At 43.8% G+C, this 17,423-nt stretch overlaps 1 protein-coding gene across 2 annotated transcripts in view; it reads left to right on the forward strand.

The window, feature by feature from the left end:
* The window catches only part of LOC113986937 (ubiquinol-cytochrome-c reductase complex assembly factor 1), a 47,973-nt gene that overhangs the window by 19,678 nt on the left and 10,872 nt on the right, over window positions 1-17,423 (forward strand). For both annotated transcript variants that reach the window (XM_027719127.2, XM_027719126.2), the window contains exon 7: window positions 5,379-5,487. In XM_027719127.2, coding sequence (XP_027574928.1) covers window positions 5,379-5,487 — 109 coding nt within the window. The remainder of the gene's footprint in view (window positions 1-5,378; window positions 5,488-17,423) is intronic.

Raw genomic sequence — 17,423 nt, forward strand, 5'->3', positions numbered from 1 at the left:
CTAGTGCAATAAATATTGAAAAGCAAACTGTAAGTGTCTGGGGAAAAACAAAAAGAGGTAAGATGAATCTGCTAAGAACACACTTTTTCACATCATCTTTGTTTCTCATTGACGGGAAAATATATCCTGTGATTGATACACAGTATGAAATTCAAGATTAATAATAAAAATAAACAAGGGAACTATGATAGAGATGAAATTGGTATAGGATAGGCACAAATTTCTAAGATCAAAGTGCTACGTAGGCTTCTTTTGAAGAAAGCCAAGAGTTGCCAGGCTTTGAGCTGGTGATGTTAAGGAGAGATTGACTGAGGAGAATTGAAGTTCTCTTATGTGTAGGATACAGTGGGCAGGTTGACAGCAGTATCCTACACAGGCAGGATAGAACCAAATCCCTCTGCCTCATGTGACAGCAGTGAGAACTCGAGTGTGGAGGGCAGCACTGAAGGTTAATTTTTCCAGGGTGTGTGAGTCTGGCTCCTTTGTGTTCCTGGTGGCTTGACCTAAGGAGCAGTGTCATTCTGGACCTCAGATGGGAGATCCAGTTTGATATTCCAGGACACAGAAGCCTGTGACAGGCCTGCTCACTACCTGGGTCATTGGGAAATGCTGCAGGCTTTGCTTCTGCTGAGCTCAGTGACCAGCATCCTACCATGGCATGGTTTGCTTTCCCAGGCAGGTTTATTGCCCTGCTCTCTGGGATTCTCTTTCTTTAAGCAGTTTGACCTCAGTAAGGTAGGAGTGGAACATTATCGCTTTTGCTGGCTCTGGCAGGGTCAAGGACATCCCACCCTGTCTGAAGGCTCCCATCCTGTCTCTCTTGCTGGACCATTTGCCTCAGAGGCTTGAAACCTTCCTGAGCTGGTGGCCAATGATGTGCCACAGAGATCATGATCGTGATCTGCTCCCCCTTGCAGAGCAATCTGCAAGCAATCTCTGATGTACTGACTTCTTCCCTCTTATTCAGGGTTTTGGTTTCCACTGATTTACAGTGTCTTCTGGACCTGGAGAAGGTGAGAATTTTTCCTAGTTTGGTAAACTTTGCCTCCTTTCTTGCTGTTGTCATTTCCCAGCCTGTTCTAGTCAATTTTTCTGTGCCCTTTGTGTCCCAGTTTTTATGGACTTAAGGTGCTTGTCAGGCATAACTTCTTATGTTACAGATTCTTGTGGGTCCTCTTTGAGTCTCCGGCTCTTATTTCTTCCTGTCTGGTGAATAGGATTTTTCTACTTACCTCCAGTCAGAAAGGGAGGAATTCAGGCTCTCGTGTTTAGCTTCTGCTTTTGCAAACTTCTTTCAAGATAATGTTCCTTTAGAAACACTTCAGTGCCTTCCAAGGCAGTGCTAAAATCATGCTTTAAAAAAAATCAACCCGCAGATATTATTTAGAAAACCAACCTATCATTATGCTTTCCTAGATGTAATGTTTTTATAGGCTGTTTCTGTTACTTCACACCTTTGATGTCAGGGGGACTCCTGGCTTTATGTTTGGAAGTTCAGACCTTTAGAAAATCTCAAGCTGTTCATCTCCACTGCTGGTTTGCATTTTCCCATGCAGTGTGAGTGGAGTATTGGCAGAGTCCAGAGCTGTTACCAAACTGCCAAAGAAATTACTTGGGTGGCTGCTAAGAAGTGCCTTGCTTCAATAGTTATCATGCAGATACCTAGAGCTGCCTTCATATTTTCACCAGACCAGGAATGGTGACATCCCTGAAGTATTTAGGATCAAAATAGTCGTGCTGCAATTCCTGTTCTGAAAGGATCAAAGACCTGTTGCAAAAGTTCATCTAAGCATTGTTTTTCTTAAGGAAATCTGCACTTAGCAAGGTTTTGATCAGCCTGAGAAAGTCCAGATGAGAACAAGAACCACTAAATATGTAGAAAACAATTCCTGCAGGAAAAGATTCCTCTGATTTGCATATAGAAGCCTGAGGACACTGTTTTCTTTTGAAATGTGCTGCTTCAGAAGAAAGGGAACAGACTCAGTTTCATGGTAGAGGGCTTTAATTGCATCGGAATAGTTTTGCTTGAGAGAGATTTTAGGAATAAGTTTATTTGGAATGTCTCAGGCATTTAGTTGGTCCTGCCTTAACATGAGGGAGTGGGCTACCATGGCCTAAGCAAAGACCCCAGGGGAGAGGAGGCTGCACAGCCAGGCTGGGTTCTGTCAGCTGGTCCCAGCAGAGCCCTGTCCATGCTGGAGGTACAGCAATGGGTGACCAGGCTGGGGCACAGGAGAACATGCAAAACCTCCTTGGGGTGACTTCAGAACTCGTTGTCACAATTCACTGCAGTGCAATGTCACAGCAGAACTGGGGCAAAGTCTGTTCGGGAGCTTCCTGCTGTCCCCCGAGCTGGTGGCTGTCCATGAGTGGGTTAAACAGAATAAAGCCCTCCAAAACTGCTGTTGATACTTGTGTTGTTAAGCCCGGGGAGTTTCTCTGAACAACAGTAAAGTAGCTCCAGAAGCAGTTGCTCTGGAGCAACTGAGGAAGCAGGAATGAGTGGCCAGGTGCAGGGGACAGCGGGAAGCTTTGCCCTTAATGGATCATCTCACCCCAGTGCATGGCACAGGGCAGTCATCAGGGTGGTGCCAACCCTCACTTCTGGTGTTCAAGCCAGTCTGGCACACTGGGAGTACAGAAGCAGCTGTAGCTGAGGCTGTTGTGGGAAATCTCAACATCTCAGCTGAGATGGGTCGGGTTACAGATGCTCCTGTTCCTTTTCAGTCATCCTTTCATGTCATTTTCTTCTAGCATAATCGCTCTGCATAACTTGAATAAAGCAAAAATTATCCAACCCAAGCAGTGTGAGGTAGACAGCTTTCTAAAGATAGTTTGGAGTAATTTTGCTTTCATGGTTTGATGAAGATGAGCCAGTATTTGACTAAACTACAGCACAGATTCTGTAGTGAAACAATAAAATGTTTCACACCGTGGTGATCTAGTTAGGAGGTTTATAGGCTTTAAAGAGTCTGTGTCTTTTAAACCTCAGACAGCAGGTGAAGTAACAAACTACCAAACTTTCAAATAAACTGCAAAATTCCATGATCTCACTCGTGGTGCTGCAGAACAGCTCTGTGACAGCACTGCATCCAAACACAGAGCTGCCTTTTAGGCTCCATGAGTAGCAGGTTTTCCTCTGAACACCACTCCAGTCCTGCTCATCACTGACCAGTTGTTGGCTGTTGGTCTGTCACCACCCTCTCCTCCTGCCTCTCCACCACTAAAGGCACACAGGGTAGGAACCACTATTTGTGCCTGGGAGGAGGTTTTCTTGCCAAGCCACTCTTTTTTTTTTATTTTTCTTTTTTTTCACCCCTGAGTTTGTGTATTCAGCAAGAGAAGTATAAAAATGCTTTTTTAGCCCAAAATTTGTCCTTTAAACTGAGTCTTTTTACTTAAGAGTGTGTAAAATTTTTGGATTCAGTAACTCTTACCAATTCACTTTTTTGTACAGCTCAATTATGTAAATGCACAAAAAGAACAAAGGTTTTCAAACGGGTGGAAGTAAAACAAAAGTTTTACGCTCTTTGTGCATTTGTTTTGTGGAAGGGCTGGTACCTGGACAGTTGTTCTCTGACCACTGTTTGAGCACTAAGCTTTGTCATCTTTCTGTGAACAAGTGAGGGTTTGGTTTTGATACCATCTTAATTGCATTTGTTTGCTGGACAGTGGTGCTGTTGGACAGACACCGAGTTGTCACTGCCATATTGTAACCCTTGGGAATCCTTACACAGCTCTGGTTCCTGAGACAGAAACTGCCACATTCTTCCCAGTGTTCCCTTGTCTGACTGCCCTTGCCCTTCTCCTCCTGTCGTCTCCCTGGAATCTCTCAGTCCCTCCACCTTGGAGGTCTCCTTGCCATGCCTCAGTCCCTCTCTCCAGTCTCAGACCTCATTGCACCTGCTGGTGTTGGAGCTTGAGCTGTCTCTCGTAGAGCCAGTGTCGTTTTGAGAAGCTCTGCATCTAGACATCAAATTCTGGTCTGTGGGCTTTTCTTCCTTCAGTGTTATGTTTCAGTTCAATGGCCTTTATATGGGACTTGAAAGTCTGGTTCTGACCAGAAAGAAGAATATGGGACTGAAGTTTTTGCTGCCTTCTGTTTCATTTGTCTATGTGACTATCACTTGCAATAAGTTTTGCTTCTTTTGCAAGGTAATGTCTTTACTAGTCAGTAGACAAGAAAATCCATTGTAAAGATTTTCATCTGTCCTTTTACAGGGCACACTTCAGGTGTTTATGATTCTCCCTGTTGAGTTGGCATTCACAGGTCACCAAATTCTTTTAATGCCTGTGGATCTTATATACACTAAAGAAACAAATCTATTAAAAAAAGATAATTTTTACCTCTCAGCTCTTGTGGCACATTCACTATTGTTAATGTGCACCAGCTTCCCAGCGCCCCCAGCTCTGCTGGTTTTACATGAGCTGTAAGAAGAAATCACCTGCGAGCAGCTTCCCACTTGTAGCATGTCTGTGAAGAGCAATGACTTCTCTCAGCTCCAGCGTTTGAGCATCATCTCATCTACAGTCACTCAGTCAATCCTGGGCAGGCACTTGTGCCTCAGCACAGGAGCAGAGCTGGTTTATGAGGCAGAGAGGATGGGACAGGTGATGGGACTCCTCAGTGAGGGATCAGCCTGGGCTTCAGTTCGTGCTCTTTGCAGATGTTGTAAAAAAGGCAAAATAAAATGTTTGTTCATGTGATTTATTTTGTAGGCAGAACAGCAGCAATGAAGTTTGAGTGGCTTTAATGCTTTTAAACAAAAGTAAAACAACTCAACCTGATATTCTCATTAAGATCCCACAATGCACTTTCAGACCTCTGAGTTGGTCTCACATGTGCTGCGTGTGGGGGTTTTGCCAGGTGGTTGGACACGTATCCAAAGACCCCTGTAGTTGAAATAATTTAGGACATTGCTAATGTGAATTTGGTTGAAGCCTGTAACTTGCTTAAGGTTTCCCAGCTTGGCTGGTTGGGGCTCTTACGGCACTTCAGTGCATCAAGCTGAGCTGCAGCTGGCTCAGAGCCTGGGATTAGCCAAGCCATGTGTTCCTGCTCCGAAGGGTGAGATGTTCTTAAGGCTGAGGAATTCAGGTTACAGTAGTGTTGAACTAGATTACAATGCTGACAAGAAGAATAGAGCCCACTAGCACTCTTCCATGGCTGCACTGGCCAAAATCCAGCAGATACGGCTCCTGAGTGGAGAATAGAAGAGTTTATTTAAAAAAAAAAAAAAATCTCCTCGTGTGTTTTTTTTTCCTGACCACAAACATATACTGCGAGGAAAATCTTAAATGAGCTGAAGTATATGTCATTTATTCTTTCCTTCTGAAAGAAGCCGTGGGAGCTCTGACTGTGGGGTGTGTCCTTGCAGGATGTGTCTGGTGCGGATGAAGCAGGAGGGCCGCACGGGCAAGTACATGTGTCGCTACATCGTCCACTGCATGTGGGAGGATGTTGAGCAGCGTGGTAAGGTCATGGGGGTAAGTTCTCTCTGGTGGTGGTAATCCTGATGATTCCCGTCTTTCAATGCTTTTGTGACTTTGCATTTCTTAGAAGAATGCCTGAGAATCAACCTGCAGCTGCTCCTTTATTTCTTTATTGGCTTAAGCTGGTGCATGCAGCCCTCATTCCTGACCATTCATTCCCTCTATTGAGCCACTGAGGTTGTTTCTGAAAGTGCATCATGGCCTGGATGAAGATATTGATTTGGTTTAAATGAAGGAATTTCCCACATGTTTTGCCATGTGACTGCAGAAATGGGTTTTGCTATTGATGGGATATGTTATTGACCTGGATAAGGGCACTGAGTCCACCATCAGCAAATTTGCAGATGACACCAAGTTGGGGGGGAGTGTTGATCTGTTGAAGGCAAGAGGGCTCTGCAGAGGGACCTGGACAGGCTGGATCCGTGGGCTGATTCCAAGGGGATGAGGTTCAACCAGGCCAAGGGCTGGGTCCTGCACTTTGGCCACAACAACCCCCGGCAGCCCCCTGGGCTGGGGACAGAGTGGCTGGAGAGCAGCCAGGCAGGAAGGGAGCTGGGAGTGGGGATGGACAGGGAGCTGAACAGGAGCCAGAGTGTGCCCAGGGGGACAAGAGGGCCAATGGATCCTGGCCTGGCTCAGGAACAGTGTGGCAGCAGGAGCAGGGCAGGGATTCTGCCCCTGGACTCAGCGCTGGTGAGGCCACCCCTGGAGTGCTGTGTCCAGCTCTGGGCCCTCAGCTCAGGAAGGACATGGAGGGGCTGGAGCAGGGCCAGGGAAGAGCAGCGAGGCTGGGGAAGGGACTGGAGCACAAGTGCTGTGAGGAGAGGCTGAGGGAGCTGGGGGGGCTCAGCCTGGAGAGGAGAAGGCTCAGGGGAGACCTCCTGACTCTGCAACTCCCTGACAGGAGGGGGGAGCCAGGTGGGGGTCGGGCTCTGCTCCCAGGAACCAGCAGTAGGACAAGAGGGCACAGCTTGAGCTGTGCCAGGGGAGGTTTAGGTTGGATATTAGGAAGAAACTTTTTCCAGAGAGAGTGATCGGACACTGGAATGGGCTGCCCAGGGAAGTGATGGAATCACCACCCTCCATCCCTGGAGGTGTTTAAGGTGAGACTGGATGTGGCATCAGTGCCATGGTCTGGGAACCACGGCGGGGTTGGATCAAGGGTTGGACTTGATGATCTCAGAGGTCTTTTCCAACCTGGCTGATTCCATGATTCTGTGATTCTCTGCTGTAACAGAAGGGGCGTTTGGGGATAGGAATGAGCAGCTGGAGTGGGGAGAAATATGACTGGTGCCAAATTGATAACCACAACTTCAGTAATTCCAGCAGAGTTTTGAGTTTTCTCTGTATCTAAAATGGTAAAAGGAAAGTTAATCAACAAAGTTTTTATGTCATGTTCCTGTACATGACTAGAACTAGTCATAAGTATATTTTTCGTTTTATATTCTCAGTATACCTGGTCTTTATCACAAAAGAAACGTTCTAAGGAGAGAGTAGCTGCAAGGAGAGTTCATTTGCAAGTTTGAAGGAAGAGCAAGGTTGAATCTTTCTGGCCTGTTCTGAGGAAGGTTATGATAGTTAGTTGGAATGGTCATTTCTGGCCTTGAAGTCCTGTGTTGGTGATTGCCTTGAGAGAAGGCAGTGCAGAAGCAGTGGCAGTGACAGCAGACCTGATACAGGTGAGGCTGCCAACGTTGAGGGCACTTCTGTGGGAGGACAGGGCTGGGAGAGGTCTGCTGTGTTATGGAAGAGGAAAAGAACTGCTCAGTGATTAAATAGAGGTTTGTCTGTGATTAAAATAAATTAGGCTGTTAGAGAAGTGACAGTTTCCATGTAGCAGTAATGACATAGTGTCAAGCCATAGTTGTCAGCTCTCTTGGAGAGGCTGCCAGGGTAACTGGTGAGTTAGGATTTGAGATGCAATCACATTAGTAATTCAGGAAGTGTCTCTCTGATCGTTTATTTTGTATGTTGTTTTAGAAAGTGTTGGTTCCGGTGTAACTTCAGTTATCCCATCAGCAGCAGGGTTTTTTCCTAGTTGTTGGGAATTCCGTAGCTTTGCTTTGTTACATGTTGCATTTAAAGACAAGACATCCTCTTAATCTTCTTTTGGATTAAATCTATCAATTCATGCATCTGAGAATTTCTTGCTATGTTAATGTGCTTACATAAATTCCACAGTGGGAATCTCCTCTTTCTGATAAGGCAATGTGAGTGAGCCAAGACAAATCAGATGATGGCACCAGGGGAAAAGACTGGATGAAGTAGCTTATGCATTTTTGTCCTTTTCCAATGCCTTCCATGTCATATCAGTGGCTGGTTCTGCTTCCTCTAGGAACCACACACAGCTCAGATCTTTGTTCTGGGTGTAAATTTAAGGTTGCTCTTCTTTTGTCTCTTCCTTTTGACCCTAATTTTACCTTATATGAGTGAACCTCAAATGCCATGTTGTAGTTTTCTGTGCAGGGTTGGATGCAGCAGAGAACAAAGAGAAGCAAAACTGGCTGTTTGCTGCCCTTACAGGCATTGCAAGTTACACCTGTATGGAGAGTTTTTCAGTAAAATTTAGGGGAAAAAGAGAGAGTGCTTACAGTCAGTTCTTTGTAAAGGGAAGTACAGTGTTTCCATTTCTCCAAACTAAATTATTCAATGGCTCCCCAAAACCCCCCAAAGTATAAAAAACCCCATCAGTGTCCCTGTGTTTTTACCCACTCTGGCCCCTCAGATGTTAACACATGAGTATTACAATGGTGTGGTTGCTGTATGATGGAACTGCAAGGAGCTCTGGAATTACTGCAATGCCATTCATTCCCTGCCCTGGCAGGTTGGGCATCTGGTCAGTTTATCCTTGAATTTAAATTTCACAGTCTCTTTGTCTGTAGGAATGATCCTGCAGTGGGAATCACAAGCCTGCTTATTTTGCAATACTGTGATTCCTCTGATACACTCCTGACTGTAGCCTGGTGCTAACACAGCTTTTATATGGCCATAGCAGATGCTCACATGAAGGACCTGCACATTTCAGGGCTTGATCTCCAAAGCAGTTACACCTTTGTGTTTATTTAGTATATTTAGGCATAGGGTTTTCATTAATCTTTAGTGATTTTTTTTTTCTTTCATCTTTTAGTTATTCCTGATCTTTCAGTCATTATTCATTAGTTAGTGCCCTGCGGAGACAGGCTGAGAAAGTTGTGTAAAGATCTCACAGCACCTTCCAGAATCTGAAAGGGCTGCAAGGAAGCTGGAGAGGGACTGTGCATGAGGAACTGTAGTGACAGGACAAGGGGGAAGGGCTTCAAACTGAAGGAGAGGAAATTTAGGTTAGATATATGGAAGAAATCCTTACCTGTGAGGGGGGTGAGGCCCTGGCACAGGTTGTCCAGAGAAGCTGTGGCTGCCCGTGGATCCCTGGAAGTGTCCAAGGCCAGGCTGGATGGGGCTTGGAGCAACCTGGAATAGTGGAAGGTGTCCCTGCCCATGGCAGGGGATTCAACATGACGGGCTTTAAAGTCCCTCCAACCCAAACCTTCTGTGATTCTGTGATTTTGTCAAGGCAAATTAATTTCTTCGTCTCTTCTGGTAGTATTTATTATACGTTAGGTGAAAATAATTTAGGCACTGGTGTTTCAGGATGTCAGCAGTTCCCTTGACCCTTATCATTGCTCTATTTTCCTTCCTCAGTGATCCTACCTTCATATCCCACTTCACCCATGCCCCTGCATGGGCAGGTCCTGTTTATTCCATGCTTGTTCACTTTTCTTCACTCACTTCTCTCCCCTTCCCATACCCATACCTGACTGAACACTTTCTCTCCTCTCACCTTTAGCAATTGCAAGGAGTTTTAAATGACTGATAAAGGGCACTTACCCCAGTGTTATGTTCTCTTTATTAATCTTGATCTGTTTATCACTAATAATTCTTTTAAACTGAAGTAGAGGGTTTGTGAGCTGATGGAGGGACACGTAACAACTACTTATTTTCAAGTAGTGTAGTCCTGCAATCAGTATATATTCTACCTCCAAAAGAAGGTAGTCAAATATATCAAGAATAGTAGATAAAAAGGTGTCATTAATGTTCTCTGTCGATGCTTTCAAACTCCAGAATCTGAGCCTTTCTCAGAAGTAATGTAAAGGAAAAGAAATTTTACTGGATACTTTTAGGGTGCTAAATTATCATCTGCATAGATCCTAGAAGGTTAGGAAATTCCATTCCCTGCTTTTTCTCTCATGCAATCTATCAAAAATCAAGATTTAATTCCAATTCCTGTACTGTGGTACAAATGACAGAGCACCTGTATGGAATTGCCAGTTGGATGCAATTAGTTTAACTTGCTGACAGACAGAGCTGCAGTTCTTCAGCTCCTTTCCATATCTAGCAACAATTCCAACCCTTGATGCAGAAAATGGACACTATATTCCTGAATTGATATCCATGGTTTTTTGAAATATGCCATCTGCTCTTAAATATACCGGTCCACTGGAGCCCAAAAGGGATAGAATGTAAAGCATTTTAACTGCTAATTTACATCAGCTCCAGCTCCAAATGGAGTTTGTATTATTTCAAAACCTGGTTGTTAAACTGCTGAGATCTAAATCTCAGCTACAAAGTTTTGGGACCTGTTAGGCTGAGCTCCTTCAGCACTCCTGAATGTCGGCGAGAGTCAGAAACCCAAACTTGACACAGCTGTAAAAACACAGGGAGAGCCTGTGGCCTCAGCAAATTCTACTGGTGCAGGCATATTTCAGATATAAATTTTACTCTGCTGTCCCTCGTACTAATGAAGTCAGTCTCTTTCGGTGGGTTTGCAGCCAGGTGTGTCCAGTTCTGTGGCTAACCAGTGCTCTTTACTTAATTTTTCCACTAGTGACATTTCTATCAAACTTTAAAAACAAACAGAAAAATTGGCTTGATGCAATGGCTCCAAGTGTTAATAGTAACATTAGGCTGGGTAAAAGACTTCCTTTGGATCCTGCTTTGCCAGAGATCTCCACCTCGTGGCTTGCAGGGAATAGATTTACACTGTGCAAGCTGGCAGCTGCCTCATCAGTTTGGGGAGGGAATTCACTCAGGACTAGACATTGCTGCTATTTGTCCTCCCAGCAGAGTTCTGGAGCCACCTGAGTATTGTGCTTTAGTAACTCTGTGGATATAAAAGTTGTTATAAGTTTCAGTGTGTTTTAGACCCTTTAGATGAAGCTGCAGAAGGACTTGTAGGTACTGGAGTTCCCTGGAATGGGATTTCAACTGATAAAGGGACAATAAGTATGAGGTTGAAAAAAAATTAAAATAAAAGACCCTAACCTCCCCCCCCAAAAAAAAATTCCAAACAGAAAAAACAAATACCAAAAAACCCCAACACCCCTCCTCCCTCCCCCAACACCCCACACTAATATTTCTGGGTGCAAATCACGTGCTGTCTCAGAGAGACCCTTTTAAGGCTTTATTCCAATAACTTGTAGGCTCCCTTTACCCACGTTGGTTGGGTGTGTTGTGGTGGCATTGTGCTGCTGAAATGAATTCAAAAGTTGTTTTCAGTGCAAAATAACAATTCATTTTATAACCACACTGTTATAAAATGTGTTCCCATAGCTGCCAAAGAGATAAGACATGGGGGGAGCTGTCAAGCCCAGCGTGCCAAAGCTGTTTTAATTTATCATAATCTCACTTTCCTGTTTTCCCACCAGACCACTTAGACCCCTGCCCCCTTTTTTTTCCAGGAACACATCTAGGTGTCTTTTGAGTTCGTTTATTGGCTCTGCTGTTCGTAGCACAATGGAGCCTTTGTTACACTTTTAGCTCGAGCTGTTTATACCCAGTGACCCATAATTTGCTCTCAATTACACTCGTGTACATCTGAAGTAATGCCATCAGAATCAATACATATAACTGAGAGCTGAGATCAGCTCTGGGAACTTGAACACCATTTTCTGTCTTGATACTCTTTTCACAATTAGAAGATTTCAGTTGATGAAAAATGCCATTTTACCTTAGAGTAGCTACAGAACTTCCTAAACTCAATATAATTCTGTTTTAAGTTCTTCTTACTGTTGAGTACAAAAACTCTGACCTTTGTAACTGAAGACTCAGAAGTCATGGTTGGAGTGAGACCAGCAAGGTTGTAGAATGGCTTTAGAGGATGAGGGGACGAGGTGGAAAATTGATAGAATTTTAAAGTAGAACTTGAGTTTTGTATGAATTGAACTGTTGATTCACCTGCAGTGGGAAGCTGCTGTACTGAGGTACTGAGGGGTCCTTTCCAGGTCTGTCTCTCAAATCTGATTGCAAGTCTTGGAGTCAGTTTGGGATGCACAGAACAGAAAGTACATTTTTGAAAGAGAACGGGGGCAGAAGGAAGGTGGATGCAGAATATTGGGACTGGAATGGGGAGTTGGGATGAAGGAAATGTACTGAAGCAAAGTATTTCAGAGAAGGTACTGATTTTGTTTAAGGAAATGGATTGGATATGAGATAGAGGATAGTGTTCAGGACAGTTGAAAGGGGTTTTTAAAAACCTATAAAACTAAAGAAGAAAAGGTGTTAATTTCAAATGGTCTATGAATATTTTGAAATGCTTTACTAGGACATTTTAAGGAGAAAAATGTTACAATTTTTAATGACCACTTAGAATATACAGAATCTCACCAGTTCCTAGTGTTCCCTTTTTGAAAAAGAAACTAAACTCTTGCCAAAGTAGTGAGATAAAAAATTGCTGTGTGGGGTTTTTGTTGTTGTTGTTGTTTTTGTGTGTGTGTGTTTTTTGTTTGTTTTTTGGGTTTTTTTAATAGGATATCAGCATTGTATGATTAGTGTTACTTGAAGTTATTGTTTTAAGAACATCACAGAAAATAGTTCATCAACCCTAGATCCCTTCTCAAAGAGCTTGAAAGTTCACAGCAAGTTTCCAGTACTTTGTCATTTCATAAATAATAATATCAAGTATTGTTCCAGAGTAAATTCAGTACATTTGATTCTGGAAACCATAATAACTTCAATATGCAGGACAGTGCATGTGTATGGAATGTTACCTTGAAATATCTTGACTGTGATGAGGTCTGGAGCAAACAGTACCCATGGTGATGCAGATTTAGCTTTACCCGGACATGGAGGTTTGAATTAGGGGTCTCTTTCTCAGGTGGTCTTTAAGGTAGTTGTTCTACAAGTGGAACTGGCACACCTGGCTGAAATGCTTGGGGCATGTTGAGGATTCCTGGTATGGAAATCAAGGTATAATATATAATATATGCTTGGGTTCTTTTCAGCTGGCCTGCCCCAGTGTTCTGTAGAGTCTGGCATAAAAAAATCAATTTAAATTTCCCAGATGTGTTGGATCCTGTTACTGTAAGGTGGTGTCCTTGGTCTGTTCTGTGCCTCGCTCTGGTGCCTGCAGGAATTACACTGGAAGCTGCCTTGTAGCACCTTTTCTAGAGGTACCTTTCTCATTATTCAGTATTATATTACTCTGTATTTATTATATTGGGAAAGGTTCTTCCCCCAGAGGGTGGTTGGCACTGAACAGGCTCCCAAGGCTGCCAGAGCTCCAGGAGGGTTTGGACAATGCTCTGAGGGACAGGGTGGGATTGTTGGGGTGTCTGTGCAGGGCCAGGAGTTGGGCTGGATGATCCTTGTGGGTCCCCTCTAACCCAGGATATTCTGTGATTCCCCCCATCCTCACCAGAGGGACTCACATGCCCTGTGGTGCCTGTAGGTGTTGGTGCTGCCCCGTGTTCCTTGGGCTCTCCAGAGCATGGTGTAGTTGCCACAGTTCAAATATTGAGCAATGAAATGGCAGCTCCCCACAACTGCACCATTATTTTATTTTGGCACTGTGGAGGTGCTGGTGGGAGCAGGAGGATGATCCCTGCAGGACCTGCATGGTCTCTGGGCTCAACAGGGGGCTCACAGCTGTGTTGTCACTGTGACCTGGCTCCTGCCAGTGCTTTGTGCATCACTCACCAGCCAGGCTGTGATTCACCTGCTGCCAGTGCAGGGTTCAGTGACATGTTGTTATGCCACTTATTTTGGACATTTACATTCTCAGCCTCCAATTCTTTTGGAGTTTGCCCCAGAGTTGCTCAGCTGAGATCAGCTGGTCTGCTTGGCTAAGCCTTTTGAGGCTCCTGGAGCAGGGTATCTCCAGTGGGTTTGGTTCTGTTTTAACAGCTCTAAGCTGCTGCAGTGAAAACATGAATGTGCTTTTAAGCTCCTTCATAAAAAAAGAAAATACCAAGAGCAGTGTCTGTTCTAGATCAGACCAAACCAACCATGGAGAGTTTCCCTATTGTTCTCATACATTTTAATCATGTTGTTGCTTGTGCTTTTCGCTGCAGGGAGAAAGTCACTGATATCTTCTGCTTCCTCTTCAGGAATGAACAACTTATGTTTTTGTGCCTGCCTGTCTTGAAAGACAGTAACAAGCATCAGTTAAGAATCTGATATGGTGCAGGGAGTGCTGTGGGGCTTTGAGAGGCTGCCCATTCCCTTCCCCTCACACAACTTCCCTGTCTCTGGCAGCTTGGGCAGCACCCGTGGGTTGTGACTTTGATTAAAGCAGTGTGTAGCTGCTGCTGGCTCTCCCAGCTCACCAGTTGCCACTGCCACACTCTGTAGTGTCTCTGGCCGTTTGCCCTAAGCACCTGTGGCTGCCCCATCCCTGGAAGTGTTCAAGGCCAAGCTGGATGGGGCTTGGAGTTAATTATCCTTACACCTCTGTAAGAGCTTGAACATTGTTGTTTCATTCAGAGGTCAGGAAATAATGCCGAAGATTAAAAGATTTGACAAAAATATCAGTGTATCTAATTTTAGGGATCTCTTTTTGTCACTAGCAAAGTGTGCATCACATAGATTTTCAGGCTGGTCAGAGGGCCTTGAATCCACAAGGATAACTGCACATAAAAAGGGACATTCAGCTGATGTTGTGGAGGTGGTGATGTGGATATTTTGGATGGGAGGTGGTGGTGTGGATATTTTGGATGGGAGGTGGTGGTGTGGATATTTTGGATGGGAGGTGGTGGTGTGGATGGGAGGTGGGGTTAGTACAGTCTTGGTATATGTGAAATGAGCAATGCTGATCTGAATTGGTTTTCAGATGGCTTGGGCACAGATTCCATAAATCCACGTGGATTTGGTAGGGAACAGAAGGCAGGCCTGTGAATGACCAGTGGTTTTAGGGGGTGTCACCTGGGCTATATAGTGATTTGTCTCATTGATGCTGAGTGCTGGCAGTGCCTTCTGTTTGTAGATGCTGTTTGAAGACTTCATTTTTCAAAAGCGAGGAAGTGGCAGAGCCCCTGTAATTGATGGAAATCCAGGTCTGAAGCCCCAGAGGACAGAGCTGGGTACCGAGGAGCTTAAAAACAATGTGTCTCCTTGAGAGCATCCTAAATTTGCTCTCTTGTATTTCCTGTTCTGTTATGTCCCTGCAGGGGGGAAGATGGCCCATATGTAGGTTTAGTCCATGTTATTCAGGAAATTTTTGGCTTCTTAAAATCCTTGCCCATGCTTTTAGGATCTTCTGGAAGTTTATTTATTCACAGCAGCATCGAATCTGAATGAAATACAGAAGTAAGATGGAAAACTCACAGTGTCTTACCATGCAGCTTTTTCATGGTTCACTTTCTTCCTTTGCCTTTTACTTGAGGGCAGAACTAGGGTAGAGAAATAATTTTTGTTCGCTTCTGAAAGGTTACAGTAATAAAGAAACTCTTGTTAACATCAGAGTATATGGCAGGCAGGAGTTTTCACAGTCTGGCATTGTTTATTTTACCAGCAATTTGGAACCTTCTGCACTCTTAAAATATTGGCAAGAAAATATTTAACTGTTAACTGTTCTGTGGCCTGCGTGTGTTTGAAGCCCTGGGGAGGAGGAGTGCTTGGGGAAATCAGGTTTTTCTCAGCTTATGATTGAAACCAGAAGGTGCAGAATATTGGTAGAAGGTGAAAGCAACGTGACTTCAAATTAGAATTTTACCCAAATGTGGAACTGATGGGAGAATGTCAAAGAGGTCACGTATGAGCAGGGCCCTGCCAGGAGGGAGTGGGAAGGCTGATGGAGCAAACACAAATCAGTCTGCCAGGCACTGCAGAAATGAATTTGAAAAGGTGATAGTAATTGTGAGCATTTGTCCTGGCCTCAGTCACTGGATATTAGGCTGGTTAATTGCTGACTAATTGTATGGACTCTAACAATTGTCACTCCGTTTGAAATGAAATAAACATTTTTTTTGGAGATTTTTGGGAGAGGTGATGGGTGACTTGCTGTTCCTATCCAACAGAAGCTTGTTCTGGTCCCACATTCTTGGAGAAAGAATGAGTTTTTTTATTCTTATTATTTTTCCCCTAGGGGAGGATGACCTATTTGGTATGAGCAGGATCATTCTTGCTCATATTTCTACATAAAATGTAGCCTCTTCCCATGAGGGTACTAAAAGCTATGGTAAAGGTAGCAGTTTTTTTTAATTGCACTAGCACTTTTCAGGTGAAATTCCTGCCAAGTCAGCAAAGTGACCTGATGTCTGGTGTCCAGGATCATCTAATGAGCTGTGACTGGAAGCTTGCTGGAAGTCAGGGCAGGAAGGAATAGATACCCAGACAGAGGAGATACCACCAGTATCTGCAAAGGTCAGCAAAAACTGGACAAAACTGAACGTGCTCAGAACTCCTGCTACTGCCAGATGAAGATTCAGAGTGCTGTGTCTGCCAGTGGCCAGAGATATTTGGAATAAAGTATAAGCAGCAGAACTGTGGATCATTATTCCCTCAGGTCTATTCTCCTGGCATTCACTGGCGAGTAACCTGAGAGCTGCGCGGGGAATGTCGTGTTTGGGATCACTGACAGAAATCCTCCAGGAATGCACAGGCCCTTTTTTTACCTCTCTGGTATTTTTTGCTCTTTAATGCCCCGTGGCAGTGAGTTCTGCCACTTAATTGTGTTGCATGAGAAAACACTTTCATTTTATTTTTAAGGTATTATTTGTTCATTTCATCAGATTCTTTTCTACATCTTTTTTAATGAGAAACAGTGAACAATAATTCCTTGTTCATCTGCTCAATACCTCTCCGTGATCTCTCCATCATCTTCCTCCTCATTTCATCCTGAATATAACTAGTGTTTCCTCATATGTCTCATCATCTTGGTCTTCTCTGTGTGTTTTCTTTTACTTTTGAATCTATTCTGAGATTAAAAGGTAACTAATATGTGCAGCTTTTTATATACACAATGGATTTATGGCAGAACAGGGTTCCTCCTTTTGTTTTATATTCCTTTCAAACAATGCCTAAAATTTGTCTTTTTCCGCACTATTGAATTGTAGAACTTATTTTTTTTCTCTTAAAGATCCAGTTCCAGAATTGTAGCTGCTAAGTGTGTGCACATTATTATATAGATTTTATGGATTATTTTTTAACACCTACTGCTAGTACCATTATCAGCCCTGAAAATCACTATTCATAACTGTCTGTGATTTTTATTTTCATTTATTGTATTTTCTACTGATTTGTACTTACCTGTTTCTGCTGAAATACTTTCCAGAATGGCTGTCACCTTTCCTGGCTCTGCAGCCCTGTTAATGTTATCCAATATGTTTCATTTAGTTTAGTAGCTTATGATCCCTGGAATTTTGTTGCTCTTGACTGAAGTCAAGAGTTATTTGAAGTCTTTTTCTGTGGGCAGATCTTATCACCTGGAATATGATGGACTGGAAGTGTTTAAGGCCAGGTTGGACAGGTCTTGGAGCAACCTGGTCTAGTGGAAGTTGCTGGACATGGAGACCTGTTGCAGGTTACTCTCTAAACAAACAGCAAGTGTTGGGAATTACCCTGAGCTGAAATGGGTTGGGAGAATACTTGGAGGAAGCACATAGCTTGTAGGACTTTGACTTCTGTCAGGGATCCTGGCTGCTGTTGGAGGCAGGATACCCTGGACCCCTTGGGCT

The sequence above is a fragment of the Pipra filicauda genome, unplaced genomic scaffold (genome assembly GCF_003945595.2).
Source record: "Pipra filicauda isolate LSUMZ 115617 unplaced genomic scaffold, ASM394559v2 scaffold534_size341627_pilon, whole genome shotgun sequence".
NCBI lineage: Eukaryota > Metazoa > Chordata > Aves > Passeriformes > Pipridae > Pipra > Pipra filicauda.